This window comes from Dromiciops gliroides, chromosome 1 (assembly GCF_019393635.1).
Source record: "Dromiciops gliroides isolate mDroGli1 chromosome 1, mDroGli1.pri, whole genome shotgun sequence".
Taxonomy (NCBI): domain Eukaryota; kingdom Metazoa; phylum Chordata; class Mammalia; order Microbiotheria; family Microbiotheriidae; genus Dromiciops; species Dromiciops gliroides.
The window spans coordinates 800,912-823,469 of NC_057861.1; the positions used below are offsets into that span (position 1 = coordinate 800,912).

General features: G+C 45.5%; 1 protein-coding gene across 1 annotated transcript; it reads right to left on the minus strand.

Annotated features, from left to right (window-relative positions):
* Positions 1-701: 701 nt before the first annotated feature.
* Positions 702-22,351, minus strand: LOC122733830 (zinc finger protein 2 homolog). The gene is made up of 2 exons (XM_043974539.1): positions 22,231-22,351; positions 702-6,598 (listed from the first exon to the last, which is right to left on the minus strand). The coding sequence occupies exon 2, from the start codon at positions 6,250-6,252 to the stop codon at positions 5,257-5,259; it is 996 nt and encodes a 331-aa protein (XP_043830474.1). The 5' UTR covers positions 6,253-6,598; positions 22,231-22,351; the 3' UTR covers positions 702-5,256.
* Between the last annotated feature and the right edge of the window lie 207 nt (positions 22,352-22,558).

Here is a 22,558-nt window from a genome sequence, read left to right on the forward strand (position 1 = left end):
ATCAGTTACTACTTGTTTAAATTTCATTAATGAGATGCAATTAGCCTTTTCTCGCACTAGAAGTCTAGATCTGTGGCTTTAGAAAAGCAATGATCTTTTAGATGCCAAAGGAGTCAAAAGATTAGCCCTAGTAGAGAATGCTGGCAGTAGTTTAAGGGATAGATGGAGGAATGAAAGAACCCTCATGGGGAACTACTGGAAAAGTAATGTATATGAACATGGTTATCTGCCCATCGTGGAAACTGAACTGGAAAGGACCTGGGCTGCTACCTAGGCCTCCACTCAAATGAACCCCTGTTGTAATGTACCTTTGCTCCAAGACTTCCGGAGGGGGAGCGCACCACTTCTCAAGGCAACTCTAATTGTTTCCTGAATTGGCCTCCCTCTTTCACCCGATGCTCCTGGTTCCCGTCTTCTGTGGCCAAGAGATCTAGTCTACCACTAGACGACGTTTCTAGAACCCTTGAAGGATCATGACATGTGTTGTGTGCATTAATTCCTCTGATTGTCACAAGCACCTATCCTCCTCTCACACATAGGGCCATACTGCTGAGGGGTTAAGGGTCCTACCTGAGGTCCCACAGCTAGTATGGACCAGAGGCAGGAAGCTTATTGTGAGCTCTACGGACTTCAAGATCTGCTGGTCCATCAGCACCCGAGTTTGAAGAGAACCATTCAGGAAGTAACTACACCAGACCAAGTTACTGCATGAAGTGTGGTTTATTGCAGGCAGGACTAGGTATCAACCAGCAGTTCCATCAACAGTGAACGCAGCCCCACTGATAATGCCTGATCAATCTCCAAGCATGCGGAATGACTCAAGACCACTGCTCCCACGCCACTGATGAGATGGGATGGGAAGACAATATTGACAAAGGTGAGTTTGTTCTGAACCCTTTTTTCACTGAAGCTACTTCCCACAGGGTCCAAGAGTCCAGGGACCCTGGACCCTGGGCCCTGTGGCTGGCCTTGCACAGATCAGGCTAAGTGGCTGATGCGTTCCCTATTTCTGGTGGGAAAGCCATGACCTACTTGAGGGGCCCGTGAGGTATGCGGTCTGTGTCTACTACACAGAAGGCAAAGAGTCAGTACTGGAATTGGCCAATGACTGCTGTCCTCCATGGTTCACTCCTTGGCATTCCACACTCATGTCTTATAGCGGTAATAGAGTATTAGGGAAGCCCGGGCTACTGACAGCACTATGGCTGTCATTGCTACTTAAACAAAATATCGAGAGGAGAAATCATAGCAACTGGCCAGCCCTCTCAGGTCCCGGGGAGCTAGCCCCGTGGCTGCTGCCCAGTAATCTAAAGGCCTCTGGCAGCCAATCCTGGTGCCACTTAGATATAGGCTCTGGGGCCAGGGGAATAAGAAAACTCCATTTTCAGGAAAACCAGGATGGTGTTCCAAGGAAAGATGCTACCGGCCCAAAGAGCTATGAAAACACTCGATGTAACCAAGGGAAAAACAGGAAGAAAAAATATCACAGAAATTTGGGAAGTATAGCAATTTCTGAGTTGGTTTTAGAGATAAACTCCCTTTCTCTTCTTTGCTTTCCCCAACCTCACAGAGCCTTAAGCATTTTTATTCTCTTTTCTAGCATATCCTTCCCTTTCGTTTTCAGTCTTGGCATTGCAGCCATTTGTTTCTACAGACACAAGTTAGATAAGTGCACAAATATTATGGAGCAGTTGGGTGCATCCTTTTTTTTGGGGGGGGGGGGAGAATAAGGCAATTGGGGTTAAGTGACTTGCCCAGGGCCACACAGCTAGTAAGTGTCAAGTGTCTGAGGCTGGATTTGAACTCAGGTCCTCCTATCCACCGTTCCACCTAGCTGCCCCCGGGTGCATTCTTTTTTAAAAACCAACAAGTTTACTCTGAAGGAAGAAGGCGCTCTCATGGTGCCAATGAATTACAGACTAATCTTTTATATTTTTTTTGAGCCTAAATTCTTTTAATTTTGCTTTGCTCCTGGGTAAAGCTTAGCTCCTGAATTGTCATTGAATTCAATTTATCTCCATACCATGCAGAAACCTGTGGTTATATAAATTAGTGCCCCTTTCAAGTGAGAGAAAACAAGAAGTTCTTCCAAGAAAAATAGAATCACCATCATCCCTAGGTCACTTTTCCAGCTCTTCCCCCTGCTCCCAGATGGCAGTCAGTACCAGTCGTGTTATTCAGAACAATCATCAGAGCTTCAAAATGTCTTCTCCATGTACTGCTGGAAGCAACCTGCAGCTGTATCCCATTCTGAATGAGTGGTTCATCACATCAGTGATTTCTGGTACCATTCTGGCCTTCTCCTGTTAGTGAGACTATTATTAACCCAGTAGTATGTGGAATAGAGTGCCTAATTCCACAGTGAAATAGGGGTATAAGCAAATCACAAGATGCAACCTGGCCCAATGTGTTCTATCCTACATAGTGAGGCTGATGTTTTCAATCATTTTAATAAACAGCAAACTACCTATATGAACTTGGTTAAATATATCTCTAGATCAACATTAGCTAGTAGCTAGCACCTAGTTGGTTTGAAGCTAGAGCAGAGCATGTGATTAATTAAATGATGCATCCTTTGTCCTTATTCAACTTTTTACTGTATCTAAAGTTTTCTCCACTTTTCTCCTCTTCCATAAGTTTCTATTTCTATGCCCATATCTCATTCATCAGATCACAGATTTATAGTTGGAAAGAGCCTCTTAGGTTATGTAACCAAATCTCGTCATTGCACACATGAAGAAAATGAGGCATAGACAGGTTCTTACCAGGACTTACAGAACTAGAATCCCAGGTCAGGTCTTCCGAATTCTAATTTCACACTCTAAGACATAACCATTAAACCAAAAAATCAATAAGACATATAACAGCTATAGTGAAATAGGAGCATAACATAGGCTGCACTGATCTAGAGAAGACAGAGGAGAGGAAATCAAAATCATTAAATCAATAAGCAAGATCCTCCAACCACTCACTCACTCTCAGAAACCCGTGTTGTATAAGTTCCCCAAAGGTCCAGGTATCATCTAATTTGCATTCATGTTCCTAGGAAACAAATCGTGAGGTTCTTCATAATTCGCCTTTCAGTCTTAAAGTACAGGAAGATTCTTCTAGGCAGAAATGTCACCATAGATGTCTGTCAACTGCCAGAGTTCAATTTCAGTGCAGGTGCCAATGAATTTTTCTAAAGGGCATATTACCCCAATGTTACATTTTTATTATTTTCCAGATATTCCTTGATATTTTTGACCTTTTGTCTTACAGATGGATTTAATTTGTCTAAGTCTAAAAGTATCCCTTAAGTAGTTGGCATATCACCACACCTGAAACTTGGCTATTACTTCATTGCGATTACACTGGCATAGGCTTTACAAGAACACTGAATTTCTCTGCAACCATCCAGATCCTCTTTTATTCCGATAAAAAGTCTTGTACTTCTATTTTTTTATAAGTCCTTGTGTGTGTCTTTGTAGCTTAACCCCTAGTTATCTGATCTTGAATAGAATTCCTTTGCCAATCTCTTCTCCCGACTTTTATTAACACACATAAAAGCTGATGAATTCAATGGATTTCTTTTGTATCCAGCTACTTTACTGACGTTATTGGTTGTCTTGGTTACTAATTTTTTTCTATCCAGCCTCCAGGCTTCTCTATGAAAACTATAAAAGCAATGTCTGTTCATAGTGGAGAGAGAAATTTTACAAATGTAATCATTTCGTGAAAAGGAATTTAAATGAAAACAATAGGATTAAAGGAGGATTGACATTATCAAATCTCAAAGTATATGAGGCAAATATATGAAGGATTTATGTCCATTTCAAAGCAGTAATTCATGAAACAATCTGGTACTGGACAATATATAGAAAAGCAGATCAGTGAGACAGAATAGATGAGTAAGACCTAGGAATAAATGTATATAGTAGAATTTGGTAAACTAAAAAGTACATAAACTACTGGGAAAGGAACCATATGAAGAGATATTGAGGAAAAATGGAAAGCAGTATGATTTAAAACAAAGTGCCTGCTATGCCAAATTCCACAAAGAATTCCCAGTGGATATGACCCAAATATGAAAAGTCACACCATTAAAAAACAATACCACCTAGACTAAAGGAGAATTGAAGAAGCCTACTTATTTCACAACTATGGAAAGAGGGAAATTATTTATCAGTCACAGGATAGGTCACAAAAGGAAAAACACAATTAGGATTATGTAAAGCTAAAAAGGTTTTGCACGAATAAAAATCAATGCAGCTAGACTCAAAAGAAAAGATCATAGCTGAAAAGTCTTTGCATTAAATTTATCTAAGAGCAGTCTAACATTAAAACCAAAAGGGAACTGCCATATGTTGGGAACAAGTTAACACTTGTTCCCAAAGGACAAGTGGTCAAAGCATAAGAAAAACTTTCAAAAGAAATAAAAATGCTCAAGTACTTGAAAAAAATGTTTAAGAGACCCTTGTAATCAGACAAACTGAAATGAGAACTACCTGAAATATTGCTTTTCATGTATCAAGTGAGAAAAGATGGGACAACTAACTTACTGTTGGAGAGGTCACAAGGCAAGCATGTTGCGTGGAGTTGCCAATGAACTCAACCACTTCTGCAAATAAGGAAGAATCGGTAAGAAAACTTACTAAATTGCTGATACCTCTTTAACCCCAGATGCCACTACTGGAACCATCCTCAAGGAAGATACTGACAGGACCAATATGAATAAACATGTTCTGAACTATATAATGTGTGGTAACAAAAGTTTGAAACAAAATACATCCCCAGTGCTTGGGGAATGACTGAACAAACTGTAATATAAAAATACTGAGGAATATTACTGGGCTGCAAGTGATAACAAAGATTAACTGGAAGAAACTTGGGAAAATGTGCTTGAAGAGTGGCAGAGTAAGGAAAGCCGAGTGAGTCAAAGCACCGATAGACATAAATACCTCAACGATGTAAATAAAATTAGCACTGAGAGGAAAACAAAACCTTTGTCAAATACAGCAGTCAGTGTTAGTAAGATGATATATAAAATATAAACACAAATCTCTCCTTTTGTTAACAAGTGAAAACCTTTTGAGAATGTATGTTAGAAGGGTATTTAGGTATTTGTCAGGACAGATCTATTGTGAAAAGAAGATGTATCAATAATTTTTAAAGGGGGAAAAAAACCCCATTCCATTTATCAGGTTTTTCTCTTCACTAAGAACTGGTGTTGAGTAAGGTGTCTGCTCTGGAGCAAATGCTCCCTCCAAGTTCCTTTCAATTATGCAGCCTCTGATGTCTGGTTAGACCAGCACTCAAGCGGAAGCACCTCCCACATTCACTACATTCAAAAGGTTTCTCTCCCGTATGAATTTTCTGATGGCGACTAAGCTGGGCACTCTGGCGGAAACACATCCCACACTCATGACATTCATAAGGTTTCTCTCCGGTATGAATTCTCTCATGTTGAATAAGATGTGTCCTCTTGCAAAAGGCCTTCCCACATTCACGACATGCATGAGGTTTCTCTCCGGTATGAATTCTCTGATGGGCAGCAAGGGATGAGTTATAGTTGAAGGTCTTCCCACATTCATTACACTCATAAGGTTTCTCTCCAGTATGAATTCTCTGGTGGCATATAAGCTGTGAGTTCTGGTGGAAAGCCTTTCCACATTCATTACACACATAGATCTCTCCTGTATGAACTTTCTGATGTCGAGTAAGTTCTGTGCTCTGGCGGAAGGCCTTGCCACATTCATTACACTCATAAGGTTTCTCTCCAGTATGTATTCTCTGATGGGCAGCAAGAGATGCGCTGTGGTTGAAGGCCCTTCCACATTCACTACATTCATAAGGTTTCTCTCCAGTATGAATTCTCTGATGGGAAGCAAGGGATGAGCTGTGATTGAAGGCCCTTCCACATTCACTGCATTCATAAGGTTTCTCTCCAGTATGAATTCTCTGATGGCGAGTAAGATGGGCACTCTGTCGAAAGGTCTTCCCACACTCAGTACATTCATAAGGTTTCTCTCCAGTGTGGATTCTCCAATGTTGAGTAAGTTGTGTCCTCTTGTAGAAAGCCTTCCCACATTCATCACATTCATAATGCTTCTCTTTAGTATGAATTTTCTGATGTTGACTAAGCTGAGTTCTCCATTGGAAGGCTTTCCCACATTCAAAAGGTTTCTTTTCAGTATTTAGACTATGATAGTCAATAAGGTCTGAATTATAACTGAAGGATTTCCCACAGTCGTTATACTTGGAAAATATCATTTTTGAGTTGGTTTGATTGTAGTTTGGGTTTTTTTTTAACTGTCTAAATAATCTAGAGTTCTTTGTGTATCATATTTGTGGAGATTGTCTCTAAAAGACACTCTGTGTTGTAGACAAAGGACTGGCCCCACACCGAAGATTCTACTTTATTTCTTCTCTTCAAAAAGGTTTCCTTTGGCTGACTTATTTGCCAAATATGTTTTTCCTTGTTGCTTTGCAGCCTCTATAACCTGAAACTTCCTTCCAATTTGGAGACACAGGGAAGTCTGATTCTTTCCCAGGATGGTTCTTCAGGGAAATGCCAAACTTGAAATGGACTCCTTGGTTTTAGGTCTAGTCTCCAAATCTGAAAGAGAGAAAATAGTCAATGTCCTCTGTTCTCTAGTTGTACATGGAGCCTTTTCCTGTCTCATATATCTAGAAAAATAACTCAAATTTTAAAGGGCAGGAGAAATAACAATACAACCTCATGTTTTATGGGCTATTGTGAGGAAACTGCTTCTCAAATCTTAAAGCACTACACAAATGTAAATTAGCAACATGCAGTGAATAAAATATCTCAGATGGAAACAATTTATGAGGTAGGCATGTTATTTTAAATTGAGAAAACTGAGGTTTGGGGTGCTTTAGCAATTTTAGCAAAATGTATGTGCCCAAAGTCACATCACTAGTAAGTGTTATATAAGAGACATGAACTAAATGGGTCTTCCGACTTCAAGTTGAATACTCTTTCCACTGAACATCTAACAAAGGAAATATGCTTTTTTTTTTACAGTTCTAAAGAACACAGCTAGAAACACAGGTTGAAGTTACAGGAAGGCTGTTTTCAGCTCATTATCAAGGAAGTCTACAATTATAGCTGTCTAAAATCAGACAGGCAGACACACAACATTAGATGTCATAAAAGATCATCTACTACAAAACCCTTCTTTGGAAGATGAAGGAAGTGACTCAAGGGGTCCTTCTCCTGAACACAGTTTATACAAATCTACACCTGTACTTTTGATTATCTCCTTTCTTCAGACTTCCCCAACAATCCACCTCTCTCTATCTGCTACTCTTCACTCTTTCCTGATCTACTGGTTTAATCCCTGATACTTACAAACCTACCCAGGTCTCTCCTCTAGCCATAAAACACTCTCACTTGACCATACTATTCCTTCTAGCTATCATCACCTATCTCTCCTCCCTTTCAGTCAATCTTCTAGAGAAAGCTGTCTATTCTCATTGCTTCCACATCCTTTCCTGTTTACTTATTTCTTAACCCTTGAGACTTCTACAAGTATGTTATCTCACCTCAACTGGGCCCTCACTGAAGCAAGACAAACATTCTAAATTCCACCTACAACTGGCTATTCCACTTTCACCAGGGGATGTTTGAAACCTCAACTCTCCTTCAAGCCTCCCCATAGCAACTCCTCCCACACCTTCTTAGCTGAGTAATTCACCTCATACTTTAATGAAAAAAGGGTCAGTTTACCAAGAGCTCCCATTTCTCATCTCACATCATTCAGACATCTTTCTCTACAGTCTCCTCCTTCATATAGGTCTTAGATGAAGAGGCAGCCCTTCTCCTTGCCAAGGCTCCCCCCCAGCTACACCTCTGATCAAATCTTATCTTTAATCATTACTTCTCTTATCTCCACTCTCTCCCCATATATTGGCTCTTTCTCTGTCACCTACAAAAAAGTCCATGTCTCCACCTTTAAAAAACTTGCACTGCACCCTATTATCCTCTATATTATATCCATATACTAACCATATAATCATATTAGCTATCTCCTTTTGAACTCCTTGATATAAACATCTCCATTACCTCTTTTACTCCATTCCAATACCTCTGCAACCTGGTTTCTGACCTCATAATTCAATTGAAACTGCCCTGTCCAAAGTAACCAATGATTTTTTTTGGGGGGGGGGGCGGACGCCAGGGCAATGAGGGTTAAGTGACTTGTCCAGGGTCACACAGCTAGTAAGTGTTAAGTGTCTGAGGCCGGATTTGAACTCAGGTACTCCTGACTCCAGGGCCGGTGCTCTATCCACTGCGCCACCTAGCTGCCCACCAATGATTTCTTAATTGCCAAAACCAATGGGTTTTTCTCAAACCTTCTCTTCCTTGACTTCTCTGAAGATCTGAAGCTGTCGGTCCCTGCGTACTGCTACTTTCTTCTCTCTAGGTTTTTATGACACACCCCTTTCCTAATTCTCCTCCTCTAGGCAACAATTATTTATTCCTCCTCAGCTTCCTTTGTTGGGTCTTCATCCCCGTCATGCCCACTAATGTCCTTCAAGGCTGTCTTGGGTTTCCTGCTCTTTTTTCTTTATGCTGTATCATTTGGCAATCTCATCAACTCCTATGGGTTCAATGATCATCTCTATGCAGATGGTTCTGAGCCCTATATAGCCACCCTGAGTGTCTTATTTGAGTCACACTCACACACCTCCAATTGCTCATTCCACATATCACCCGCATGTCCCACAGGCACCTCAAAGTCAACATGTCTGAAAGAGAAAATTTCTTTCTTGCCCCGCCACCAACTCTACCAGTTTCCTATGAAACTTTCCTATTACAGTTGAGGTTGCCACTATGCTCCCAGCCACCCAGACTCAGAAACTGTCTTCCTCAGCCCTTTACTTAGTTACCCACATATCTCATGGATTGTCAGATCCTGTCATTTTGACCTTTTTAACATCTATTCTATTCATCCCCTTCATTCCATTCCCATAACAGCAGACCAGGTTCCAGTCCTCATTCCCTGTCAGTGAGACTACTGCAATAAAACTGGTCCTCTGGACTCTCGTTACTCCCCAATCTCCACTTTAATCCATGCTCTACTCAGCTTTCTAAACCGTAGGTCTGATCAGGTCACTCCCTTGCTCAAACAACTCCAGTGTCTCCCTATTATCTCTACCAAAATATAAAAGCCCTGCTTGACATTAAAAGCTCTTCACAATTGTGCACCTTCCCTTTCTACCTTTCCAGTCTTCTAAAACCATGCCTTATTCTCCCCTGCCCCCCAACAATCCTAAGGTCCCACTTGTATTTTCCTCCTATGTGACACTCAATTCCCATCTCCCTCCCTTCTATCTCTAAGTCTGTCTGGCTTCCTTTAAAGCTCAGCTCAAACTCTTCCTTCTGCAAAAAAGCTTTTTCCTCAGTCCCTGAGTGGTGAATGCCTTCCTTTTCCAGACTACCTTCTACGTGAGGTGCTTACACACATACGTGTGTATAAATTATGGATGTGCATGTATGTGTCCTCTATGTGCCTATTTACTATGTTGTTTCCGTTAGAATGAATGCTTCTTGAGGGCAGTTATTTTTTTTTATTCCTAATACTTAGAACAGTAAATAATTATAAAATTACCAATTATTCAGACCCTTGACACTTATTAGCTGTGTGACCCTGGGCAAGTCACTTAACCCCCATTGCCTCACCAAAAAACCAAAACCAAACAAAAAAATTACCAATTATTTCTCCCTTGTTTTTTTCTTTTTAGTTGTTGTTGTTGTTGTTTGCAGGCAATGGGGGTTAAGTGATTTGTCCAGGGTCACACAGCTAGTAAGTGTCAAGTGTCTGAGGCCGGATTTGAACTCAGGTACTTCTGAATCCAGGGCTGGTGCTTTAAACACTGCGCCCCCTAGCTGCCCCCTCTCTCTTGTTTTTAATGTTTTCATTCTGAATTTTAGAAACACCTCAAAAGAGAACATTTCCACATACAAATTAAAATGGGAAAAGGGTTTTATATGAAACTGTAAATCTCTATTGTGTAGGCTTTATGTTTGGGGGGGGGGGCATAATACATTCAATATTGATAGGGGGGAAGAGAGAGAAGAATGTTACGTTCAAAACTATCCTGCTTGTCTTTGTTACTCTCTGAACATTCCCAACAGCATATTTTAAAACATGCTTAAATAACCCTCTTTTCGGGGGGAGGGGGAACATTACCCCCAATCCCTTCCCCATCAAATTTATAAAACCCAAACCAAACAATCATATACTTTTAACAAGTAAGTACTGCCAAATAAAACAAATCCACACATTTGCCACATCCTAAAATTAATGTCACACTTGGCACCCTGGATCATCCCTCTGTCAGGGCGTGGGTAGGATGTGTCATCCTTGGTCATCAGAGTTCAAAGTCCTTTCCAAAATGATTCTTTACAATGTTGTTCCTGTATAAAATGTTCTGGATCTGCTCATTTTACTCAGCACTCCTGCAAGATTCTTTGAAACTGCCTCTTTTGTCAATTTTTACAGCAGAACTGTGCCATTACTATTATTTGCTCAACAATTCTCCAACTGTTCTCTCCCTTTCCTCTTTTGATGATAGTTCTTTGTTAAAATAAAAAGAGCTGCTATAAGGACTTCTTTTTCTCTCATCTCTGGGGTTTGTAGAGGCCTAGTCAGTGGCATAATTGGGCCAAAGGGCATGAGGTTTAGTGACTCTTTGACCATAATGCCTCACTGCTTTTCAGAATGGCTGGAACATGATAGTGACACTGCACCAACATGTGGTATGTTGTCTCACTGTCGTCATTTTCTTCAGTGAAATCTTCTGTTGTTTCTCTGTTCTTTGACCCACAGATTTTTTTTTTTTTAAGGATTAGGTTATTTAGTTTCCAATTAATTTCAATCCTTTTTTCAGAGGCCATTATTTCTATTTTTCTGCACCTGTGAAGTCTGTGTGCCCTGCAGTACATGGCAAGTCAATTTCTGTAAATGTGACAGGACAGCTCAGAAATATTTACTCCTCTTTCCAGAAGCCTAGTATATCTAACTTGTTTGATTTGATTCAGGTTCTTGGGCTAGGCTGACAGAGAAAGGGCTTCCTTTTCTTTAAAGTCACTTATAAATCATTCCCTTAATAGACTAGACACCAGAATGTTGTCAGCAATACAGATCAAATTTACCAGACAACAGGGGCAGCTAGATGGCGCAGTGGTTAAAGCGCCGGCCCTGGATTCAGGAGAACCTGAGTTCAGGTCCGGCCTCAGACACTTGACACTTACTGGTTGTGTGACCCTGGGCACTTAACCCCAATTGCCTCACTAAAAAAAAAAAAAAAAAAAATTTACCAGACAACATTTTGCAGATTCCACCTTGTTCCTTTTCTAAAATTTGGGCTCCTTCCTTTTCTCTAGTTCTCACCACACTTTTCCTATTCTATAATGTAATATCTTAAAACAGTATCTTTTAAAGAAAATCTGCAGTGGCTCAATAGTCACCTCTGCCAGTTTCTTCAGAACACCAGGGTAAGGCTTTCAAAAATGGGTTTCTGGGGGCAGAAATGATTGGAATTCTGGAAGGAAGCACTGCCTCTTAAGAGTTTATGAAAGAGAAGTCGAGGAAATCCAGGCACAGGGTGATATGCACCCTAGATCTAGGGACAACAGATCTCAAAGGGCTCAGAAGGATGGGTAGGAAGTTATGGACTAGAAAATACTTTGAGAAGGCAACCCAGGAAACAGAGATGCTCAAGAACAAAGGGCAGTTCTCCTTGACGATGGCATCAAATTTGGGGGATGGGGGAGAGGATAAAGCACATCCCCCATTTCTCCACTGCTCAGCTCCTGCAAGAGCACACACTGACATGCAGACAGAGCCTCGGTGCCTGGGCCATCACAGGCGTCGTGGTACCAGGCTCTCTGCTACATACAACTCCTGCTTCTTCCATTCCTATTGATCATTAACCAAAGGTTATCCTCTTTCTCCCCTCTCATTTTGGAACTGACTTATGTGAGGCCACAATCAGCCCCACTCCACTGCCTTTTAATTTATTCTTTCTTCTCAGCAGACACATACCCTCACAAACCCAAATTCGAGTTGGCCATCCCCACCCATCAGCCTCAGCGACACCTACTGAGAGCACACTCATGGTTTCCCATTAGAAACCATTAGATGTGCGCTGGCCATCTGCAGTCACAGCACTTCTGAATTCGAACAGCCCTAAGCAGCTTTATCATGGAACCTATGCTGGATCACAAGCCACCTGAGAATGCTGATTCAACCTTTGCTTAGAGATGCTCTGCGTCTCTCCCCCAGCGTGGGGCCCCTCAAAGATGGCACCACAGCTGCTGTTGTCTGGTCACAGTCCAGGCTCAGGATGGCTCAGAGAGCCTTGGGAGTCCCTTCTCCCAGAAACCGTGACTCCATCAGTGTCTAACTTAAGCCAGTGCCTGGCACACAGAGGCTTAGGAAATGAAAGTTTACTGACTGACTGCAGGAGGTGGACACAGGCAGTGCTGACAGACTGACGGTTTGACCTGTGACCTCACCCCAGACTTTCTCTCCAATGATCCAGCCAAGTCTGTCCAGTGCCATCTTCCTTCCATTCCATTCCCAGAGAATGCTCTCAGGATGATGCTCCTGAGTTGGGTCATGTTCTTTAAAAGGTGTTCCCCGCCCCCACTTTCAGGGGGCAACAGCGCCCCTAATCACTGTGTCTTCTGAGCCTCTATCACAATATAAGCCTGAGATTGGAACTGGTGGGAAAATAGTCTTGAGAGACTGAGTGTTAGGTAGTATAAAAACAGGGACCTGACTAAGTGCTTTACAGATATAATTTCATTTCAAGGTGTGATTACTATCACCATTTTTACAACTGATGAAACAGACAGATGTAGTGACACAGCTAATAAGTGTCAGAGGCAGGTTCTGAGTTCAGGTCTTCCTGACTCCAGGCCTAGCTGACCCCCCACAACAGGACAATACCGTACCCTGACTACACATCTAAGTGACATGGTACAGCAGTGGCTCCTGGGAACTTCCAATGGGAAGGCAAGCATTTGCCTTTTTCTGGATGACATGGCTTTACTGCCTCTGACTAACCTTTAGTTAAGAGATCTCTTTCATAATGGTTTCTGGTGGGCATTCTGGAAGATGAAAGTGATCACTCATAAAAAAAATTCTTTCCAAGAAGTCCATTCATCAAACTGGAGAGATTCCTTCTGGGTACTTTACCTGAGAGGGCCTATGAGGCCACAGAAATATCATGTGGTGACAGAATCTATTTTGGATCAGGTCCTGGGCAGTGGTAATATGTGTCCTGACCATGCTGTCAAGCTAAAGCAGTCTCTGACTGGTCAGATGAGTCTCAGCAAAACCTTCTTCTCTAAGAAACCTCTTAGCCATATCTGCTCACAGCGATGGCATCTCTCTTGGCATGAATAAAGGCCAGCTCTTCATCTAGCAAAATGGACAATTTGGGTACCCTTAAGACCGCTATGTAAAGAAGACAACCATTTCCCACAATCAAGAATGTCAGCTTGGCTAAAAGAAGGGTGCTGAGTGACAAATGTTCTGGTCAATATTTCATTACCCATTCTGTCACATTTTCCATTTTCTATCCCTGTCCTGAAAGAATGGAAAACACTTGGAATACAGACTCTTGGCCTGTCCTGCCACTCACCTCAAACCTCATTTAATACAGGTTTAGAATCAGAAGGGATCTTCAATTCCCTCATTTTACAGATGAGGTAATGCTGGTAGAAAAATGGCACATCAGAAGATCTCTAGCCTGGAGTCAGGATGCAAATCCTGCTGCAGGCATACCTACTAGCTGTGTGACCCTAGATAAGTCACTGAACTCATGGATAATTAATAAGAGCCCCTGCCTCACAGGGCTGCTGTGAGAACCACATAATGTAATACATGTAGAGCACTCTGCAAATTGTAAAGTGCTCCATAAGCTGTTGTTGTTGTTGTTGTTACAGTGAGTTTGGCAGAAGTAGAACTAATCTCACTCACAGTTTATTGTTCCCTAGCTCCCATTTCTATGCTTTGACCAAAGGTTTCTAAGACAGACCAGCAGAGTTTACATTAAATGGAAACCACTAACCCAAAATTATACGACTCTCTCCAGATTAGAGATCTGCCACTTCCTGTTTACTGAGTTCCTACTTAATTGTACATTCTAGGGTTTCATGGAAGCTGAAAACAAGGACCATCTTTTCAAGCAGCCTGGGGCCATTTTTTGCAAAAGCCCCACCCCCACCCCCCAATCTAGTCTTGATTTTATCTGTGTTCATAACTCTAAGCAGGATAACTTCTTTCACCGCTGCAGATCACAGCAACTCACTCCCAACTTAAGTGTTTTGGAGAGAGGGACTTGAGGCACTGAAATTTGTCACAGTTTGGGGCTCAGAGCTACAACAGATTTCAGGGGATCTAGGAACACAGATGGGGGCAAATGATGTCTTTATTTCACTATCACTGGTTTCTTTTGTAATGCTATGTGTTTTACTTCTTGCTTCCTGAGAAGGGGGTGGAAAAATGCTCAAGGGGGTCCATGATACAAGAATGGGGAGGAGTCCCTGGATCCTACCAAGCTTCTAGCTATATCTTCCATAAAGATTATTCCCTCCCCTTCGCACATGCTCCATTCTTTATATGCTTTATACAAGTACCCTCACATCAAAGTCTTCCTTATGTATAATTCCAGGAAAGAGGAAGGTTGGTGACAATTTTATAGTTTTCCCTTTTGCTTTAGCTTTCAAGGTAACGGGTAGACCCAGTGTCGGCCAACAGCATGCGACTGAGCTCCAAGATCTGCTCACGACGCCTTGCTGCCCTTCTCCTAGAAGGCCACTGTTCTGTTTCTGGTCTTCACTGTCCTCTTTAACATGAGTTTTCATTGTTTCAGTTGCCTTCCTTTTGGAAGCAGCAAGTTTATAACTAAAATGAAAAGAAAGCAATAAACCCAAATTGGTTAAGCTAAGTTGTCTTCAATAATGATCTTCCCAGAAGAGCATCTCTGGAGGAGGAGGGAAGTGGGAGGAGATGGGGGAAGAAAAGGGAAGTGGGAGGAGGAGGAAGAACAGAGGAGAAGCTCACAAAGGGGAGCTCAGGCCCCCCCAGGGCTCTTGAGATGGATGGCATTATTTCATCTGGAGTACCTTTCTTGTAAAATCTATCACCCAAGCATTCTGCCAGCCCCTGTGGGGAAGAATATTCTCTCACCGAACGTTTCTAATTGCAAACTTGGATTCTAATAAACCAGTACTGGGGGCTGGGAGAAGGGTGGAGGTGGTGCAGGGACCAGATGAAGCAAACCTGAAAAGGAGAGCTAACTACACCAGAGGCCCAGTTGGCATCAGTCATTGGGTGGGAGCACGCCAGGACTGACAAAGAAAGGGTCAAGAGCAGAACCAAAGCTCTGGTTTCTCAAAGCAGGGTGGGTCTTGCTTCTTAGCCCAGGCATCTTTAAGTAGACAGTAACAGGCAGAGGAGGCAACATCATTAAGAGTGTGGGTGTCCAAGGGCACATTTCCAGGGATAGAACATAAGATCTCCCCAAGAAGTAAAAGCAACAGCCAGCACTTATCTAGCAAACATTATCTCATCTGATGATCCTTACAACAACCCTGGGAACTAGATATTATTGCTCCTATTTCAATGATGGGGAAACTGAGGCAGGCAGAGGGTAGGCGGCTTGCCCAGGGTCACACAGCTAGTAAGTGCCTGAACTTCCCGATTCCAGGGCCAAGGCTCTATTCACTGTGCTACCCTACTGCCTCGATGTCTCTAAATAATATCTGACTGGAAGGCAGGAAGATCAGAGTTCAAATCCCACCTTCAACAATGGTGTAACTCTGGCTGGGCAAGTCATTTAGCTTCTCTCAGCCTCAGTTTCCCCATCTGTAAAATAGGGAGATAACAGCACCTGTCTTACAGGGTTGTTCATAAGGCTCAGAAGGAGATGTCCCATGCACTATGGTACTTGGTAAAACCCAAAGCTCTTTATAGACTCTTGTTCTAAATTACCCACTGGTTGAGATCTGTGTGGGTAGAGGGAGTTTTCCTACAGGGATAAAATCCCTAAGGTGAAGGGGGAGGTGGCAAAGTGTAAGGTTTCATTTTATTTACATTTTTTTTTAACCTTGTAGAGTATAAACAAATCATCCAGAAAGAAGCTCCCTCCCCACAGACTGAGATAATACATGATAATCTAGCTGAGTTTCCATTCTTATAGAAGCCTAAAAAATGTTTCCTGAAAGAATAAGTCACTATAAGAAGGGGAACTAGACCAGGGCCTGTTAAACTTTTTCCACTCAAGACCCCTCTTCACCTGAGAGATGTTTATGTGATCCTGAGTACAGAGGTATATAAAATAGTTATACATGACTCCCATATTCAGTTACATGACCCCATATGGGATAGTGACCCACAGTTTAAGCAGCTAGGAGCTAAGCAACCTGCTACCTAGACCTGGTGCCCAAGGGGAAACTGAGGAGGTCAGACTTGGAAAGAGTCAAGGAGTCCAGGGCACTGAAGGGGGCAGTCTGGGGCAGGCAAGAAGGGAGGTACACCTACAACTGGAGACAGAGCAACCTGCTGCAGGCCCTGGGGGGCCACACTCAGATCTCCTGTTGGGGAAGCAGATTCCACAAGAGCCACCTACCCACCATCCTTATCAAACTGAGTCTGTGAGGAGAGGGCTCTGAACTGATCTAACAGCCAGTCCAGAAAGGAGACAAATGGCAACCCCCCCCTCCCCCAATTCTCTAAGGGGACAAAAACCAAGAGCTAGCTTGTGGATCAAAGGCCACATCCTTCTCTCTCTCTCATACATACATACATACACACACACACCCCCTCCCTTTCTAAGCCCACCTTTCCTCTGAATTCTTTACCTGCCTCTGTTTTAAACTGTATATTGTATCTTGCAATCTACTGCACGGTGTCCTATTCGGCAATAGGCTGGAGAGCACCCATGATCATGCAGCATTTTCTTACCTGCTTAATAAAATCTTTCTTTTGATTTTTACAGGCATTGTTTTTTTCTGGTTTCCTTCCCTTTTAGGATGAAGGAGATTTAAATCTTGAGAACTGGCCTTGGCTTCCTCTGATCTTCCCCTTTGGGGAAAAAGGTGGCACAGGGGATAAAGCACTGGCCTGGGAGTCAGGAGGACCTGAGTTCAAATCCGACCTCAGACACTTAATACTTACTAGCTGTGTGACCCTGGGCAAGTCACTTAACCCCAATTGCCTCACTTAAAAAAAAAGAGAGAGAGAGAGAGAGAGAGAGAGAGAGAGAGAGAGAGGGTTGCCTCACTTTACACACGGTCCTGGAGATGAAGGCTACCCCTACACTTGGTAAATTCTCTTGAATGTTAGAGATGCCTGGCATGCAATCTCTACAGTAGGTACTACCAAACCTCTCAGAGAACATCCAAAGGAAGGCATGGGCGCATCCACCCTATTTTCAAGAAGTTAGGAGACAATGGTGCTGAGCTCAGCAGCAGAGCCAAGCTGGTGAAGGGAGGCTGACAAGGCCTGAGCGGGGCTGAACAGGGTCTGGGGAGCCTGGGGGAACCAACCCCCAGAGGCCTTTGTGACAGTTCTGGAGCAGGAGGAAAACCCTGATCTAGGGTTTTATTCCTCACAGTGACTGTACCCCCCACCTACCCCCAACTTCCAAACACCTCAAGTAGGTGGCTTCCTTTAACTGTGCTCCAAACCTCAAAATTCCAGCTTCCTCTTTTGTTACAGAGGCCAGTTTTTCTGGAGGATTTGTTTATCCTCTACAAGGTAAAAAAAATGTAAATAAAATGAGCATTACACATTGCCCGCCAACCCCCTTCCTCCACAGAAGATCAGAGTAGGAACTCCCTCCACCCACACACATCTCAACTCCAAGGTAATTTAGAGTCTGGTAGGGTTGCCTAGGGCGGTGGGGAGATTAAACTCTCGGCACAAAACTGGAATGAGTCATGAGGAAGGGCAGAGAATCCATCTTCTGCCTACTGGCCAACACAGCCTTCAATTAATTACCAGTAACTTTGTATACAAGGGAATAAGTGGAAAGCTGCACAATTAGATCAAATTCAGGGCTAAGAGGATAAAGCAGGGATTCCTCAGGAAGGCATCCTAGCTCTCATTTGGCTGAGTGCGGCCTGGTCTCTCCCCTACAGGAAGGGACCTAACCACCAGGCCGGACCACCTTCTTTATTTTCTCATGGCGCCCTTTGAAATGTTTTCTCTATCTACTCCTGGGATTATTTCTTGCAAAACCTTCCTTAGCACCTCCTGGTCCCAAAGAGTTTACATTTGATCCTGTCCCCTTACTACATACATTATACAAGGCACTGCTTAAACTGCTGGGTTAGCCCAGTGGATAGAACACTTGGCAGGAAGATGGGAGTTCAAACCCAGCCTCAGAAATTGTTGGCTGTGTGACTCTGGGCAAGTCACTTAACCTGCCTGTTTCCAACTGTAAAAATGAAGATCATAATAGCAGCCACTTCCCAAGGCTGTTGTGTAAGAATCAAACGAAATATTTGCAAAGTGCCAGGGACACTGTAGCTGTGTGCACAACTAGTAAGTGTTTTCCCCCATTAAACTGGGCTTCACTTATCTCCACACCGAACCCCGACCTGCCTTTTGGACAATTCATTAGCTACCACACTGAAAGCCCTTCTCCTTAGGACTTCTCATGCAGATTGACAATCATGGGAAATTAGCAATGACAAATTTCTCCTCCCCAGAGGCTGGCTCCACTGGTAAAAGTCACAACTGAGTTGATTTTTATCCACTATAAATTTAGGGTGCATCACCCCAGTGGGGCCCTCATTGTTGCTTGACAACCTTTCTACTACAGATTTCTGGATGGTATGGTAAAATTGAAGGGCAGTTCAGAGGGGAGGGTTACACCTAAAAGGTCCCTCATATTTCCAGGACCCCAATATTAAGGCGTCACCCAAATAACGCTCCATATATCAAATTTTGGCCCTCACAATGGGAACAATGACACCTTCATATTCACTAACCTTTAAGTGAAATTTAGCATTTCCTTTGACTTTGAATTTCTTAAAAAGTATGATTTTGAGGTGGGGTCCCCAGGCTTCACCAGACTGCTGCAAGTCCCTGGCACCAGGCTCTGAGCGACCCCCTGAATCCTTCTCCATGGCAACTGTTGTGCTCCTCAAACCTCCAGATGCATCCCGAACCCGTGTGTCCAGTGGGTATGGCTCCCAGAGGCCAAGGAGAGGATCTTATCTTTGGCCAGCTCAAATGGCAGATAGCTTGGCCCTTGGTAACTTCCTACTCTGGCCTGCCCTCTGTCTCCTTGGGGACGCCCCTTGGTGACAATCCTCTCGGAGCCAGCCAGCTGACTTCTCGGAAAAGGTGAGCTAAGAAGTACTCTTCCATCTTTTTTACTCCCCATCTCAAGGGAAGAGGAGCCTTGAGTTCTTCCAAAGGCAAACGCTTCTCTCATTGCCCTCAGTTCGGGGCACTTCTTTACCAGGACCTCTGGTCTGCACCCGCCCCCCCCCCCCCCCCCCCCCCCCGGACCTTCTGCCTCTCCCTTTCCTCTGGCTCTTGTCATCTGCCTTACACACATGCTCCGACCCTGCCTGCCTCTCTCCATTCGGGTCAGTCACACATCCTCCTTACCCACCACTCTCCCCATCACCTCTTGCTGGCTTTGGTGTCCACTAAACTCTGAAGCTTGAGCTCTCAAGCCACCCATTTCCTCTGAGTGTCAAACGTTTCTCTGAACACTTACATTCCTCGACCTCCTTACAACATGACACTGAGGATGTTGTCAAATGTTTTTGTCCTTCTATCTCCCAGGGGCTGGTGGAGCACCTGGGAAATGATGGGCTCCTCACTGTTGCCTGATGAATGAAATGGAAGACAACCCCATCCCTCTGTTTATTTGCTCTTCCCTAAATGTTTTTGGGGACAGGGCAATGAGGGTTAAGTGACTTGCCTAGGGTCACACAGCTACTGTCAAGTGTCTGAGGCTGGGTTTGAACTCAGGTCCTCCTGAATCCAGGGCTGTGTTTTACCCACTGTGTCACCGAGCTGCCCCTTTCTTCCCTAAATTTTCAAGCCCGGGGCCTCCTATCTCTCCTGGGGATCCTTCCTGGCTTCCTCTGCTCATTTCCTACAATCTTCGAAACCCCTTCCTCTGAGTGCTCCCCAACGTTTTCTCCTAAGCTTGCCTCTCTCTCTGTGGAACTCTCTAGCCTTGGCACCACAGTCATTCCTTCAAGTATTACCGTCAGCTCTGAGAAAATTGTATTTGCTATTTTTTTTTGCAGGGGGGAGACCTGGGTGGGGGAAGGTAGAGATCTGAGGAGGGGGGTGGGAACCTAAAGGGCCATCACCCCAAAAAAGGGATCAGATTTGTTTCCTTTGGCCTTGGTGAAGAACTAGTCGCAATGAGCAGGGGTGGCAAAGAAACATAGTTTAGGTTTTATGTTAGGAAAAACTTCCTAACAAATGGAAGTCACTGGAAGTCTGCAGGCACAGGCTGGTGGCCATCTGCAGGTTGGCCAAATTGATGGCCGGAGGCATGGAATCTTCCTAAGGGGCGTTCTGGTCCCCATCAGTCCACATTGAGGCTCCTGGGATCTCGCCCTCTAACTGCCTACAGGGCATTGAGGCGCTGGAGTTCCAATCTTGTTTCAGACACTTCATCAGCTGTGTGACCGTGAGCAAATCACTTGACCTCTCTCAGGCTCGGGGGGCTAGACTCAGTGGTCTCTAAGACCCCCATGAACCTCTGCTCTCCATGTGGATCCAGCCCTCCTGCCACTGCCAGCTCAAATGGAAGGGGCAGAGATATCCATCTCTGTGGCACGGTCAGTCACCAACACCCTCAGGATCATTCAGGGGTCTCCACACTCTGACACCGCCCCACCGTGCCAAGCTCGGGCCTCTTGGCCCACTCAGCCACATTCGCGTGGATCTCAGGATCTGTGCCTCATCTCCCAAGCAGACCCAGCCATCCTTATGTGGTAGATGCCCCTAGGTAGGCAGGGCCGGCAATAACGATCATAACAGTGAGCATTTAGAGGCGCTTGCGTCCCAAGGAGGCAATACAAAACACGGGGATGAGAAGTGGCGGTGACTTCGTCAGGGAACTCCCGGGGTGGAAACGCCTTGTACCGATTGGGACCAGCAGCACCCTGCAGGCTCTCCTCACCGCCTCTCACCATTACGTGTGTGCACGCGGGGATCATGGACGCGCGCATGCACACACACACGCACGCGCGCGCGCACACACACACACACACACACACACACACACACACATCCAGGGGGCATCGGTGAATGGAGCTCCAGGCTTGGAGTCGGAAAGACCCGAGTTCAAATCCAGCCTCATACACTCGCTAGCCGTGTGACCCTGGGCAAGTCCCTTCACCCCGCCTGCCTCAGTTTCCTCATCTGTCAAATGAGCGGGAGAAGGGAATGGCCAACACTTCGGCAGCCTAGCCAAGAAAGCCCGAATGGGGTCACAGAGAGCTGGCTGACACACGTCTGTGCACCTACACACACACAGGCACACTCTGGGTGTGGCGGCAGCAGCAGCTTGGGGGGGGGGGGCTGAGCCTGGAAAGGTGCCCCCCCCACCTCCCCCCACCCCAGGGGCTCAGAGGCGGCCCAGCTGCCCCTCCTCTGGGGTTGGGAGCAGGGGCAGGCCCCACGAATGGGCACTCGGTGCCAGCAACAAACACTGGGCTCCTTCGCCCCCACACCCCCGTGCCCGGTAGATGGGCACTGGACCCCCGGGTCTGAATCCCCCCCCTTCTTTATGACCCTCCTCGGCCCCTTGGGGAGGCCCCCACTCCCTGGCCAGTCTCGGGGGTCCACTGAGCCCCTCTGCTCCTCCTCCGCCGCAAAGTGCGGGCCTGGGCCACTAAGCGGCGCCCCGGCCTCAGTTTCCCCTTCGGCTCCGGACAACGACAATCGCGATAATCGGCGTTTCTGAGGCGCTTCGCGAACATCGCCTCCTGCCCCCGCCCCCGCCCCTTCCCCTCGGGAGGGGGGGTCGGGGCTGTGACGACCCCCCCATTTCTCAGACGAAGGAACTGAGCGGGAGGGGCCCGTCGCAGAGCCCCTGCCTCGGCCCCCTCCCGCCCCCCGCCCGCGGACCTCAGTTTCCCCGCCCAGCGGCAGCGCGGGGGGTCCGGGACCCCCGGGCGGCGCAGCCCGCGCACAGCGCCCCCCGGGCCCGCGGACTCACCTCCGCTCCCAGGGGGCGGCGGCCTCTCCTCAGGCCCGGACCCAGCGAGCGAACTCCCGCGGCGGCGGCGGCGGCGACCACGACCAGGGCGTCAGGGAGCCAAGCACCGCGAGAATCCGAGCGCGAGCGCGAGCGCGAGGCCCCGCCCCCCGGGACGCGCGCTCAGGGAGGCCCCGCCCCCAGCCGCGGGCCGCCTATGAGAGAGAGAAGGGGCCAGCGCCCGTCCGCCCCCCCCATCCCCTGCGCGTAGCGTCACGCCCGATGGCCCCGCCCCCAGCTCCTGCTCGCAGCCCCGCCCGCGTGCTGCCCTCCCTCCCTCCCTCCCTCT

Bases quoted from the DNA above. Each gene is read 5' to 3' on its own strand.
- LOC122733830 (XM_043974539.1), bottom strand. From the start codon at position 6,252: ATGATATTTTCCAAGTATAACGACTGTGGGAAATCCTTCAGTTATAAT.